General features: G+C 42.5%; 1 protein-coding gene and 1 long non-coding RNA gene across 3 annotated transcripts in view; one reads left to right on the forward strand and one right to left on the reverse strand.

Annotated features, from left to right (window-relative positions):
• The window catches only part of LOC139028223 (uncharacterized), a 40677-nt gene extending 38688 nt beyond the window's left edge, over positions 1-1989 (reverse strand). Inside the window, exon 1 of the long non-coding RNA XR_011480407.1 lies at positions 1777-1989. This is a non-coding gene — a long non-coding RNA (uncharacterized lncRNA). The remainder of the gene's footprint in view (positions 1-1776) is intronic.
• LOC111968433 (putative deoxyribonuclease TATDN3) lies at positions 7-11384 on the forward strand. 2 transcript variants are annotated; one of them, XM_023993965.2, is made up of 9 exons: positions 7-190; positions 311-343; positions 830-988; positions 1097-1159; positions 3022-3131; positions 3276-3331; positions 7556-7668; positions 7935-8015; positions 10613-11384. In XM_023993965.2, the coding sequence occupies exons 1-9, from the start codon at positions 137-139 to the stop codon at positions 10754-10756; spliced, it is 813 nt and encodes a 270-aa protein (XP_023849733.1). In that variant the 5' UTR covers positions 7-136; the 3' UTR covers positions 10757-11384. The 2 variants fall into 2 exon arrangements, with proteins under 2 accessions (XP_023849733.1, XP_023849734.1); XM_023993966.2 differs by having other exon boundaries at positions 8-190; positions 7938-8015.
• The last annotated feature ends 3746 nt before the right edge of the window (positions 11385-15130 follow it).

A 15130-nucleotide genomic window follows, 5' to 3' on the forward strand; every position in this document is an offset into this window, starting at 1 on the left:
TGACGAACCAGGAAGTGGAATCCACAATATTTTCTTTACGTGACAATTTGGGGAGAGCTTTTGCAGAGCATGTTTCTATGAAAATTATAGCCTATTTAGTCTCAATTTCTCCACCTTTAAATAACTAAAATTATCCATGAAGGGCTTTATTGACTGCCACTGTCACATCTCTGCAGGAGATTTCGACAATGTAGGACTTTTACGTAACGCATATTGTATTAAAGCTTTACCAATTGTTGGTTCTGTATTAGATATGACAGTCTGTTTGTTTTGTCTAATGCTTTAATCAATTTATTGTATTTTCTTTCAGGACATAGAAGATGTGATTGAGAATTCTAAAAAGGTAACTGTAACTTGATCAGTTGTTGTTGCTAATGTCGTAGTCCAGGGGAGGGCCCCTAGTCATTGGCGTGTCCTAATGGTATACATTTTACCACTAGCCGGCCTCTGCCAAGTACCCTGCCCAGAACTTTATTACTTTTACTAGCCGGCTACCACCCGGTCCTCAACTATGCACCTTAGAGACTGCTGCACTATGTACATAGTCATTGAACACTGGTCACTTTAATAATGTTTACGTTACTGTTTTACCCACTTCATATGTATATACAGTATTCTAGACAAGGCTAATTCTATATAACTACTGTTGTACACACCTTTTCTATTCATATACTGTCCATAATGTATAATGTCTAATGTCTACACACTATGAGCATTTTGAATGTGTGTATTGTTAGGTATTACTGCACTGTTGGAGTTAGGAACATAAGCATTTTGCTACACCTGCAAAATATGTTTACGTGACCAATACAACATTCTTTTTTTTCAGGCTGGGCTTTTAGCACTACTAGCAGTAGCAGAACATGTCGGAGAGTTTGAAAAGATTATTCAGCTGTCACAGAGGTTCCCAGGCTTTATTTTCCCTTGTTTAGGAGTCCATCCTATACAGGGTACAGCTCCTGAGCCACAGAGAGGAGCCTTACTCCAGGTATGTGCCCCAAACAAAGATCATAATCTTCATCGCCACCACCATCATCAACATAATGCATGTCTACTACGGCACTGTTTGTTAAATGGTCATATTTTCTCTATGCAGGATTTAGATGCTGCTTTGCCCCTGATAGAGAAATATAAAGACCATCTTGTTGCTATTGGGGAGGTAAGTAGTCTTTGTATTGATTTTGTGTGTAAATTGATACAGATCCACACTATTCTCGTCCAGCAGGCAAAACTCTCTATATACACTGCCTTTCAAAAGTATTCTTACCCCTTGGATTTCTTCACATTTTATCATGTTACAAAGTGGGATTAAAATACATTTCATTTGATTTTGTTTGTCAACAATCTACTAAAAATACTCTAATGTCAAAGTGGAAGAAAATGTATATTTGTTTAAAAGATTAATCAAATTTACATAACTAAAATATAGTTCTTACATAAATATTCAGCCCTTTTGTTTAGGCAACCCTAAATTAGTTCAGGAGTTGAATTTGACTTAATAAATCACATAAGTTGCATGGACTCACTCTTTGTGAAATAATAGGCGTTGACATGTTTTTTTTTCATGACTAACCCTTCCTCTGTCCCCCATACATACAACATCTGTAAGGTCCCTCAGTCAAGTATTGAATTTCAAGCACAGATTCAACTACAAAGACCAGGGAGCATTTCAAATTAGTAGATGGGTAACAATAATAAATCAGACATTGAATATCTCTTTAAGCATGGTCAAGTTAATAATTATGTTGTAGATTATGTATTAAAACACCCAGACACGGCCTCCTGGGTGGCGCAGTGGTCTAGGGCATTGCATCGCAGCGCTAGCTGCGCCACCAGAGACTCTGGGTTCGCGCCCAGGCTCTGTCGCAGCCGGCCGCGACCGGGAGGTCCGTGGGGCGACGCACAATTGGCCTAGCGTCGTCCGGGTTAGGGAGGGTTTGGCCGGTAGGGATATCCTTGTCTCATCGCGCACCAGCGACTCCTGTGGCGGGCCGGGCCAGTGCGTGCTAACCAAGGGAGCCAGGTGCACGGTGTTTCCTCCGACACATTGGTGCGGCTGGCTCCCGGGTTGGAGGCGCGCTGTGTTAAGAAGCAGTGCGGCTTCGTTGGGTTGTGTTTCGGAGGACGCATGGCTTTCGACCTTCATCTCTCCCGAGCCCGTACGGGAGTTGTAGCGATGAGACAAGATAGTAATTACTAGCAATTGGATACCACAAAAATTGGGGAGAAAAGGGGTTAAAATTTAAAAAATTTAAATTAAAAAAACACCCAGACACATCGAAGATACAGTCGTCCTTCTGAACTAAGCTGCAGGACAGAAATGAAGGGATCAGGGGTGTTACCATGAGGCCATTGGTGATTTTAAAACAGTTACAGAGTTCAATGGCTGTGATAGGAAAAAACTGAGGATGGATCAACAACATTGCAGTGACTACACAATAATGACTTCAATGACAGAGTGAAAGAATACAAATATACAGAATACAAATATTTCAAAACATGCATTTTGAATGCAACAAGGTGCTAAAGTAATACTGCAAAAAGACACGGCAAAGGAATACACTTTTCGGCCTGAATGCAAAGCTTTATGTTTCGGGTAAATCCAACACAACACGTCACTGAGTAACTGCCTTCTTATTTTCAAGCATGGTGGTGGCTGCATCATGGTATGGGTATGCTTGACATCGGCAAAGACTGGGGAGTTTTCAGGATAAAAAGAGACCGGATGGAGCTAGACACAGGCAAAATCCTAGAGGAGAACCTGCTTCAGTCTGCTTTACACCAGACACTGGAAGAGTAGTTCACCATTCAGCAGGACAATAACCTACAACACAAGGTTAAATCTACACTGGAGTGACTCACAGCTGTAGTCGCTGTATTGAAGAAATCCAAGGGGTATGAATACTTTTGCAATGCACTGTATGTGGTAATAAGCCTGGGGCTGGGGTTAGATCCACACTAGACAGTAACTAAGTGGTTGGTTGAGGATCTTACATCACTGATAATCAGTCATCATTGTAGGTAGGCTTGGATTTCACCCCCAGATTTGTCAGTGGTGACGCAGACAAAGACAGTCAAAGACAGGTGCTTATTCGGCAGGCAGAGATTGCAAAACAACTGGACCTTCCGCTGTGAGTCCTACACTAATATAAACCAAATCAAAATTATTGATCATGCGTTGTTGTTGGCATTGATACATTTTCCTCGCAGTCCATTTGTTTTAATCAATATATCTTGTCAGATGTTTTTTGTAACATGGTGTATCAATTGTTTAGAAATGTCCATTCAAGATCTGCAGGCAGACCTACTATACACCTGCTAAAGGAACAAGGTAATTTCATATATTTCTATGTACACTACATGACCAGAAGTATGTGGACACCTGCTCGTTGAACATCTTATTCCAAAATCATGGGCATTAATAGAGCATTAATGGAGTTGGTTCCCCCTTTGCTGCTATAACAGCCTCCACTCTTCTGGGAAGGCTTTCCACTGTTGGAACATTGCTGCAGGGACTTGCTTCCATTCAGCCACAAGAGCATTAGTGAGGTTGGTCATTGATGTTGGGAAATTAGGCCTGGCTTGCAGTCAGTGTTCCAATTCATCCCAAAGGTGTTTGATGGGGTTGAGGTCAGGGCTCTGTGCCGGCCAGTCAAGTTCTTCCACACCGATCTCAACAAACCATTTCTGTATGGACTTCGCTTTGTGCACAGGGGAATTGGAAACGCATGGAAACCCATTTCATGAAGCTCCAGATGAACAGTTATTGTGCTGACGTTGCTTCCAGAGGCAGTTTGGAACTCTGTAGTGAGTGTTGCAACTGAGGACAGATGATTTTTTACACGCTTCAGCATATGGCGGTCCCGTTTTGTGAGCTTGTGTGGCCTAGCACTTCACGGATGAGCTGTTGTTGCTCCTCTACGTTACCACTTCACAATAACAGCTGTCGTGGAAATTCTAACCAGAAGAAGAGAGACTAGTTTCTTCAAACAACAACTTTATTATAAGATTTGCAAAAATGGAGCGGTTAACAATCACTCAAAGGTGCAGAATTAAGAGCCTAACGAACAGAGTTGGCTCTTAGCTTTTATGGTAAAGTCCAACCTCTTTGTCTATGTGGCAGTTAGCAGATATGTGCAAACGGGTGGGGAACATAGTGTATAAAAGGCGTTTTGCTTGTCTGTGCAAATTGATAGCTGACGTTGCCACCATTGTATGTTCCTTCCTGCAAGTTTCCACACAGATGAGTTCCTACAGTTAGTACAAATGGGATGTCACAGAATTAAACATCGGTACACGCTTCATCACCACACGCAAGGCAATCGCTTCGTTTGGTGTTTGTTTGCGAGATCACTGATGAGCTCTTTCAGATGTTCCACTACAATAGTCAAGTTACCCTCACCCTGTGGTATGAATGTACAGCAATGGTCACTTATCCTTCGGCACACTCTGCAGAAGATGTGATGCTACTACTACAGCGAACTTCCCTTCTGGTAAGATGGCCTCCTGTATACAGGGATCTTTGGCTATTTCAAGCATTGTACATTATTTGGCAAACCCCTCACTGAAAGTTGACAATAATGTCTGAAATGAAAACACTATCTCCGCTAGAATCTACAACTAACACCCCTGTGCAGCAAACATTCTGTCTCAAACACATTTGCACATAAATCATTCCATCTAACCCATAACATGTTAGTCACTACTGCTAGTCCACTTATATAGTTATTAACATACTAAAACATGCTCATATCAATTGTACTGTATCATCCAGAAAGCCATATGTATTGATGCGCTTTAACATTAGAATACTGATAACATGGTAAAACAAAACCCCTACTATCAATGGTTATAAAACCCATCAAGGTTATACAACCCAAATTTAGAATGACAGTCCTTAGTGTTTCACGTTGAGTCTATCACTCAAATTCAAGACCCTCGATTTAGCACACGCCGACACAGTTATAATGTACATTTACAAACAGGGGACCATGTATATACAGTTTATACTACTTATATTACCAGTATTAACTTTTCTCATTACAGACCCCATTAGTATCTGTTTTACTGTCGCGAGTCGCATTTTAATGACAGATCGGTATCTCAATGCATTTTAATTTAAATTACAATACGCTTCCCAGTGTGTAGACCTCCAAAATCAACATGATACTCAAAATAAACAGTTTAGGGCAACTCTAAATCAATTTACAGGCACAGTTAACCACCCCCTCCTTACTGGAACTCTTCTCCTGATGTTTCTTCCCTTTCTGAAAGTCACTGAGCTCTTCAGTAAAGCCATTCTAATGCCAATGTTTTTCTATGGAGATTGCATGGCTGTGTGCTCAATTTTATACACCTGTTAGCAACGGGTGTGATTGAAATAGCCGAATCCACTAATTTGAAGGAGTGTCCACATACTTTTGTATACAGTGCATTCGGAAAGTATTCAGACCACTGGACTTTTTCCACATTTTGTTACGTTTGTTACGTTTCACACTACGTAGTACTAACACGACAACACTTGTTTGCTTGTTGTGTAATTTTTTAAATAATAATATGCATTTTATCTGAACAGATGTGAGGCTTGTACTGTCTGAACTATGTCACTTAATGTGCTAATTTGAACTTGTCTCTTCCTTTTAAAAAAATATTTTCCCACAAAAAAATGTGTTACGTTACAGCCTTATTCTAAAATGTATTACATTGTTTTTTCCCCCATCAATCTACACACGATAACCCATCGTGACAAAGCGAAAAACGTTTTTTGTAATTTTTTGCTAATTATTTAAAAATAAGAAATTGAAATACCTTATTTACATAACTATTCATTGAATTTCAAACACAGATTCAACCACAAAGACCAGGGAGGTTTTCCAATGCCATGCAAAGAAGGGGACCAATGGGTACATGGGTAAAAAAAAAAAAAAACGGACATTAAATATCCCTTTGAGCATGGTGAAGTTGCTAATTACACTTTGTATGGCGTATCGATACAACCAGTTACTACAAAGATAGAGCCATCCTTCATAACTCCGTTGCCAGAGAGGAAGGAAACTGTTTTGGGATTTCACCACGAGGCCAATGGTGACTTTAAAACAGTTAGAGTTTAATAGCTGTAATAGAAAACTGAGGATGGATCAACAACATTGTAGTTACTCCACAAAACTAACCTAAATGACAGAGTGAAAAGAAGGAAGCCTGTACACAGTAAAAATATTCCAAAACATACATCCTGTTTGCAACAAGGCATTTAAGTAATACTGCAAGAAAGGAACTTCATGTCCTGAATACAAAGTGTTATGTTTGGGGCAAATACAACCCAACTCATCACAGAGTAGGGCTCTTCATATTTTCATCGGCAAGGACTAGGGAGTTTTTTGGGATGAAAAGAAATGGAATAGAACTAAGCACAGGCAGAATCCAAGAAGAAAACCTGGTTCAGTCTGCTTTCCAACAGACCCTGGGAGTTGCTTACCAAGCAAGACGACATTGAATATTCCTGAGTGGCCTAGCTACAGTTTTGACTTAAATTGGCTTGAAAATCTACGGTAAGACTTGAAAATGGCCGAATAGCAATGATCAACAACCAACTTCAGAGTTTGAAGAATTTTTTAAAAGAATGATTTGCAAATATTGTACAATCCAGGTGTGCTAAGCTTTTAGACTTACCCACAAAGACTCAGAGCTGGAATCACTGCCAAAGGTGACTCTAACATGTATTGACTCAGGGGTTGAATCCATATATAATATATTAGTGTTTTATTTTTAGTATATATATATTTTTTTTTTTATATTTTTTTTTTTACAAAGGTTCACATTTTTCTTACACTTTGACAGAGTATTTTGTGTAGATCGTTGACAAAAAATGACAAATCCATTTTAATCCCACCTTGTAACACAACAAAATGTGGAAAAAGTCAAGGGGTGTGAATACTTTCTGAAGGCACGGAATCTGCCAAGTTAATTCATATAGTAAACAATGCATGTCTCAGGACTACCTGGCCTGATGACTCCTTGCTGTCCCCACTCCACCTGGCCGTGCTGCTGCTCCAGTTTCAACTGTTCTGCCTGCACCTTACAAGAACCCTGACCTGTTCACCGGACGTGCTACCTGTCCCAGACCTGCTGTTTTCAACTCAATAGAGACAGCAGGAGCGGTAGAGATACTCTGAATGATCGGCTATGAAAAGCCAACTGACATTTACTCCTGAGGTGCTGACCTGTTGCACCCTCGACAACCACTGTGATTATTATTATTTGACCCTGCTGGTCATCTATGAACATTTGAACATCTTGGCCATGTTCTGTTATAATCTCCAACCGGCATAGCCAGAAGAGGACTGGCCACCCCTCGTAGCCTGGTTCCTCTCTAGGTTTCTTCCTAGATTCCGGCCTTTCTAGGGAGTTTTTCCTAGCCTTCGTGCTTCTACACCTGCATTGCTTGCATTGCATTGCTTGGGGTTTTTAGGCTGGGTTTCTGTACTGCACTTTGTGACATCAGCTGATATAAGAAGGGCTTTATAAATACATTTGATTGATTTTGACTTTCCACTAGGTGTTGAGAAAGCTCTTCTTCATGCTTTTGATGGGAAACCCTCAGTTGCCATGGAGGGAGTGAAGGCTGGGTATTACTTCTCCATTCCTCCATCTATAGTAAGAAGTGAACAGGTAAAGAGTTTTTTAATTATTATTTTTCTGTAAGTGTATTAAGGCTTTTGTTAAATTCACTTTAAATGAATTGTGATTTGATTTGATTTCTCACACTAAGTAGTACTAGCACTACAGCACTTGTTCGCTCGTTGTTAAAAAAAAAAATTGTTGATGCATTTTATCTGAACAGATGTGAGTCTTGTACTGTCTGAACTATGTCACTATGTCATGTGCTAATTTGAACTTATGTCACTTCCTTAAAAATAAAATAAAAATCCCACAAGAAGCAGAAGCTAGTGAAACAGCTGCCGTTGGAGAGCATGTGTCTAGAAACCGATTCACCTGCCTTGGGTCCAGAGAAACAGGTAGGATTGTTAACTTATTTATTTATTTACACTCAAAAACAAAATGCAATATACACTAGTGTTCAAAAGTTTGGGGTCACTTAGAAATGTCCTTGTTTTTGAAAGAAAAGCTCATTTTTTGTCCATTAAATAACATCAAATTGATCAGAAATACAGTGTAGACATTGTTAATTACTGTTGTAAATGACTATTGTAGCTGGAAACGGCAGATAAAAAAAAAAAAAATGGAATATCGACACAGGCGTACAGAGGCCCATTATCAGCAACCATCTCTCCTGTGTTCCAATGGCACGTTGTGTTAGCTAATCCAAGTTCATCATTTTAAAAGGCTAATTGATCATTAGAAACCCCTTTTTCAATTATGTTAGCACAGCTGAAAACTGTTGTCCTGATATAAAAAACAATAAAACTGACCTTTAGACAAGTTGAGTATCTGGTGCATCAGCATTTGTGGGCTCGATTACAGGCTCCAAATGTTCCGAAACAAAGACCTTTCTTCTGAAACTAGTCAGGCTATTCTTGTTCTGAGAAATGAAGGCTATTCCATGTGAGAAATTGCCAAGAAACGGAAGATCTCGTACAACGCTGTGTACTATTCCCTTCACAGAACTGCGCGAACTGTCTCTAACCAGAATAGAAAGAGGAGTGGGAGGCCCCGGTCCACATCTGAGCAAGAGGACAAGTACATTAGAGTGTCTAGTTTGAGAAACAGACGCTTCACAAATCCTCAACTGGCAGCTTCATTAAATAGTAGTAAATAGACTCCGGGATGCTATTTTAATGGACAAAAATGTTGCTTTTCTTTCAAAAACAAGGACATTTCTAAGTGACCCCAAACTTTTGAACATTAGTGTACATAAAACATGACAATGTATATATACTGAACAAAAATATAAATGCAACATAGAAATGTCCTTGTTTTATAAGTGACCCCATATTTCATGAGCTGAACTTAAAGATCCCAGAAATTTTCCAAACACACTAAAATTAGATTTCTCTCAGTTGTTGTGCACAAATGTTTTTACATCCCTGTTAGTGAGCATTTCTCCTTTGCCAAGATAATCCATCCACCGGACAGGTGTGGCAGATCAAGAAGCGGATTAAACGGCATGATCATTACACAGTTGCACCTTGTGCTGGGTACAATAAAAGGCATCTCTAAAATGTGCAGTTTTGTCACACAAAACAATGAACACAATGCCACAGATGTCTCAAGTTTTGAGGGAGCGTGCAATTGACATGCTGACTGCAGAGCTGTTGCCAGGTAATTTAATGTTAATTTCTCTACCATTTGGCAGTAGGTCCAACTGGCCTCACATCCGCAGACCACGTGTATGGCGTTGTGTGGGTTTGCTGATGTCAAAGTTGTGAACAGAGTGCCCCATGGTGGGGTTATGGTATGGGCAGGTATACAGTGCCTCCAGAAAGTATTCAGACCCCTTGACTTTTTCCAAATTTTGTTACGTTAGTCTTATTCTAAAATATATATTTTTTTTAATCCTCTTCAATTTACACACAATATCCCATAATGACAAAGTGAAAACAGGTGTGCTAAGCTTGTAGCATCATACCCAAGAAGACTTGAGGCTGTAAATGCTGCCAAAGGTGCTTCAACAAAGTCCTGAGTAAAGGGTCTGAATACTTATGTAAATGTGATATTTCAGGGTTTTATATTTTATACATTTGCAAACATTTATAAAACCTGTTATTTGCTTTGTCATTATGGGGTATTGTGTGTAGATTGATGAGAAGGAAAAAAATATATCGATTTTAGATTAAGGCCGTAATGTAACAAAATGTGGAAAAATTCAAGGGGTCTGAATAGTTTCCAAATGCACCGTAAGCTACGGACAACAAACACAATTGCATTTTGTCAAAGGCTATTTGAATGCACAGAGATACCATGACGAGATCCTGAGGCCCAGTGTTGTGCCATTCATCAGCCGCCATCACCTCATGTTTCAGCATGATAATGCATGCCCCATGTCGCAAGGATCTGTACACAATTCCTGGAAGCTGAAAATGTCCCAGTTCTTCCATGGCTTGCATACTCACCAGACATGTCACCCATTGAGCATGTGTGGGATGCTCTGGATCGACGTGTACGACAGCGTGTTCCAGTTCCCGCCAATATCCAGCAACTTCACACAGCCATTGAAGAGGATTGGGACAACATTCCACAGGCCACAGTCAACAGCCTGATCAACTCTATGAAAAGGAGATGTCGCGCTGCATGAGGCAAATGGTGGTCACACCAGATACTGACTGATTTTCTGATCCACACCCCTACCTTTTTTTTAAGGTATCTGTGACCAAAGGATGCATATCTGTATTCACAGTCATGTGAAATCTGTATATTAGGCCCTAATGAAATTATTTCAATTGACTGATTTACTTATATGAACTATAACTCAGTAAAATATTTGAAATTGTTGTCTGTTGCATTTATATTTTTGTTCAGTGTAGATTGAAATCCATATGCCATTGACTTTATCCTGGTTTGAAAGTGGTTGTACATCAAATAATGTTTGCATCTAAGAATATATTTTAGAGATGGTGTTACTAACACTAGTCATGCTTTTGCATCTTGAACATAGGTGAGAAATGAGCCAAAGAATATCTCTGTCTGCGCTGAGTACATCAGTAAGATCAAAGGGGTTCCCTTGGAAACGGTGATGGAGGTGACGACACAGAATGCCCTGCGCCTGTTCCCTAGGCTCAAGACATTACTCAGAGCCTGAACAACCAAGTCCGGGTTTCAATCCAAGGCATGTTATATAGCAGTGCATGGCTCTTGACCTTTTTAAAGGTAATTTACGCTTGAGGGAAAGGGAAAGGGGGACACTTAGTCAGTTGTACAACTGAATGCATTCAACTGAAATGTGTCTTCCGCATTTAACCCAACCCCTCTGAATCAGAGAGGTGTGGGGGGTCTGCCATAATCGACATCCACGTCTTCGGCGCCCGGGGAGCTGACATGCACAGTGTTTACCGTGAATGTGATCTCCGCGAACGTCAGGGAAATTTTCTTTCAGTGGAGCATGGTCAGTGCTCTGCTCTATAAGAGGCCTTGGATTGAATCTCACCCTCTTGGGTGAAGTTCCTGAAAGTCACCACTGTCTCACTTTGGTGTTATATCAGCAAGAAGTTAGAGGGAAATAAGGCAACAAAAAGGCCTACAAACTGAACAGCATTTATAAAGACTTTCAAGTTAGAGCTGCTTTTGGACTCTGTATGCCTTGGAGTTGAGGTGTAGAGTTTAAAAAACAAACTTTGAGATTTAAATGTTTCAGTATTTCTGTTCATATCCATCATCTGTTATATAACAAACTAAATAAATATGACAAATGTATTTCTTTAAGTAAATATCATCAGATTTCTTGTGCTACATTCCTTGTGCTACATGTAAATTATGTGTTACAACGACACCAGACAATATATTTCGTTTTGGTAGACCTTGTCTGTTATCTTAATAGGAAAAACAATATTGAAAGAAACAGGAGCTTTCCCACAGAAGTGCTACACCAGGAACACAAAAGCACGTCACTACACAGGAGAGTCATTTGAACAGTGGCGTGCCGTGGGCCTGGGGCCTAGGCCTTCAGTGAGGTACTACACAGTCCCACCCGAATTAATCCACCTCTTATTATCATCAATTATGCCATGGCTCTAGACACTATACATTTAGACAGAAACGCAGTATAACCAGGCGTTGCGTCACCTTGAAATTGACAAATTGAAATTTTTGGGTAAACAGTGTTTAACAGACAACTCAAGTTTGCAAAGCCAGTGTGGCTCCAAACACCAAATCGATCACTTGCAAATAATAGGTATTCCCAGCAGTACAGTTTGCAGTGCTTCTCGGAGCCTTTGAGCCATTGACAGCGCTCGTAGTTGAAACTTTGAAAGTGGGGCCGAGCGAACGAACCCCTTTCCCGCCTGTGACAGGCTTTGTGGCTCGGGCGACCTCTCCTTACAATGTCTAACTTTTCTTGAAAAGTTCGTCTTGAGAATGGCGTTATAATTATATCCTCGACGAAATCGATATCTTCTCCTCCTTCGCCATTGTTGGGTTCAAAAAACAGCTTAGTAGAGTTTCCTAGATCTGCATAGACCTGCCCATAGGACCCCCTCTCAATATTGGTAATCCAATCAAAAGACGTGGACGCCCTAGGCTGCTAGCTGGCTCCTGTGTAACACTGGAGCCAGCCAGCAGGCGTACAATAGCCAACTCTAAAGCTGATTGGTTGACACAAAATTTTAATTTCATTCACTTTAAGCTACAAGCGCCCGCACTGTTGATTCTGAAGGCCTGAGAGCAGATTTTAGACCCTGCAACACATGATGGCTGAATATGATTGGATAAAAGATCTAACATAAAGACCAGCCTCCAAATCTCAACCTGGGGCTGGAAGCAGTGCAACCAAGAGGAAAGCTATGAAATGAAGAGTATAACTCTTACTCTGGGGAATAATTTAATACATATTTGTGGGAAAATATATTTAAAAAAAATTATATTCTGATGATGTTTAGGCCAGCAGAGAAGGCCTTGCAGGCCCTGACGGCCCACACTGCATTTGAACATATTTCTAAAAAATCTAAATGCATTTTTTTGGCAGAAATGCTTCTGGAACATGTGAACTTTCATGTGCCTTAATAACAAACTTGTATTCCATCTGTAAATTGTTAAATTACGAGCCTAGTTAGTTTAGTGAAGGAAAGACAGGAACCTTCCGCTAGCCATGATTGGCTGAGATAATGGATGGTCCTTCTTTTGACCTCACCCTCTCACCTTCCCCCCCTACTCACAAGGCAGGCAATACGCTTGACCTCATCTTTACTAGATGCTGTTCTTCCACTAATCCATTGCAACTCCCCTCCAAGTCTCTGACCACTACCTTGTATCCTTTTCCCTCTCGCTCTCATCCAACACTTCCCACACTGCCCCTACTCGGATGGTATCGCGCCGTCCCAACCTTCGCTCTCTCTCCCCCGCTACTCTCTCCTCTTCCATCCTATCATCTCTTCCCTCTGCTCAAACCTTCTCCAACCTATCTCCTGATTCTGCCTCCTCAACACTCCTCTCCTCCCTTTCTGCATCCTTTGACTCTCTATGTCCCTATCCTCCAGGCCGGCTCGGTCCTCCCTCCTGCTCCGTGGCTCGACGACTCATTGCGAGCTCACAGAACAGGGCTCCGGGCAGCCGAGCGGAAATGGAGGAAAACTCGCCTCCCTGCGGACCTGGCATCCTTTCACTCCCTCCTCTCTACATTCTCCTCTTCTGTCTCTGCTGCTAAAGCCATTTTACCACTCTAAATTCCAAGCATCTGCCTCTAACCCTAGGAAGCTCTTTGCCACCTTCTCCTCCCTCCTGAATCCTCTCCCCCTCCTCCCTCTCTGCTGATGACTTCGTCAACCATTTTGAAAAGAAGGTCGACGACATCCGATCCTCGTTTGCTAAGTCAAACGACACCGCTGGTTCTGCTCACACTACCCTACCCTGTGCTTGACCTCTTTCTCCCCTCTCTCTCCAGATGAAATCTCGCGCGCTTGTGACGGCCGGCCGCCCAACAACCTGCCCGCTTGACCCTATCCCCTCCTCTCTTCTCCAGACCATTTCCGGAGACCTTCTCCCTTACCTCACCTCGCTCATCAACTCATCCTTGACCGCTGGCTATGTCCCTTCCGTCTTCAAGAGAGCGAGAGTTGCACCCCTTCTGAAAAAACCTACACTCGATCCCTCCGATGTCAACAACTACAGACCAGTATCCCTTCTTTCTTTTCTCTCCAAAACTCTTGAACGTGCCGTCCTTGGCCAGCTCTCCTGCTATCTCTCTCAGAATGACCTTCTTGATCCAAATCAGTCAGGTTTCAAGACTAGTCATTCAACTTAGACTGCTCTTCTCTGTGTCACGGAGGCGCTCCGCACTGCTAAAGCTAACTCTCTCTCCTCTGCTCTCATCCTTCTAGACCTATCGGCTGCCTTTGATACTGTGAACCATCAGATCCTCCTCTCCACCTCTCCGAGCTGGGCATCTCCGGCGCGGCCCACGCTTGGATTGCGTCCTACCTGACAGGTCGCTCCTACCAGGTGGCGTGGCGAGAATCTGTCTCCGCACCACGTGCTCTCACCACTGGTGTCCCCCAGGGCTCTGTTCTAGGCCCTCTCCTATTCTCGCATACACCAAGTCACTTGGCTCTGTCATATCCTCACATGGTCTCTCCTATCATTGCTATGCAGACGACACACAATTAATCTTCTCCTTTCCCCCTCTGATAACCAGGTGGTGAATCGCATCTCTCCATGTCTGGCAGACATATCAGTGTGGATGACGGATCACCACCTCAAGCTGAACCTCGGCAAGACAGAGCTGCTCTTCCTCCCGGGGAAGGACTGCCCGTTCCATGATCTCGCCATCACGGTTGACAACTCCATTGTGTCCTCCTCCCAGAGTGCTAAGAACCTTGGCGTGATCCTGGACAACACCCTGTCGTTCTCAACTAACATCAAGGCGGGTGACCCGTTCCTGTAGGTTCATGCTCTACAACATTCGCAGAGTACCGACCCTGCCTCACGCAGGAAGCGGCGCAGGTCCTAATCCAGGCACTTGTCATCTCCCGTCTGGATTACTGCAACTCGCTGTTGGCTGGGCTCCCTGCCTGTGCCATTAAACCCCTACAACTCATCCAGAACGCCGCAGCCCGTCTGGTGTTCAACTTTCCAAAGTTCTCTCACGTCACCCGCTCCTGCCGCTCTCTCCACTGGCTTCCAGTTGAAGCTCGCATCCGTTACAAGACCATGGTGCTTGCCTACGGAGCTGTGAGGGAACGGGCACCTCCGTACCTTCAGGCTCTGATCAGGCCCTACACCCAAACAAGGGCACTGCGTTCATCCACCTCTGGCCTGCTCGCCTCCCTACCTCTGAGGAAGTACAGTTCCCGCTCAGCCCAGTCAAAACTGTTCGCTGCTCTGGCACCCCAATGGTGGAACAAACTCCCTCACGACGCCAGGTCAGCGGAGTCAATCACCACCTTCCGGAGACACCTGAAACCCCACCTCTTTAAGGAATACCTAGGATAGGATAAAGTAATCCTTCTAACCCCCCCCCCCTTAA

This window comes from Salvelinus sp. IW2-2015, linkage group LG9 (assembly GCF_002910315.2).
Source record: "Salvelinus sp. IW2-2015 linkage group LG9, ASM291031v2, whole genome shotgun sequence".
In the NCBI taxonomy this organism is placed as follows: Eukaryota; Metazoa; Chordata; class Actinopteri; order Salmoniformes; family Salmonidae; genus Salvelinus; species Salvelinus sp. IW2-2015.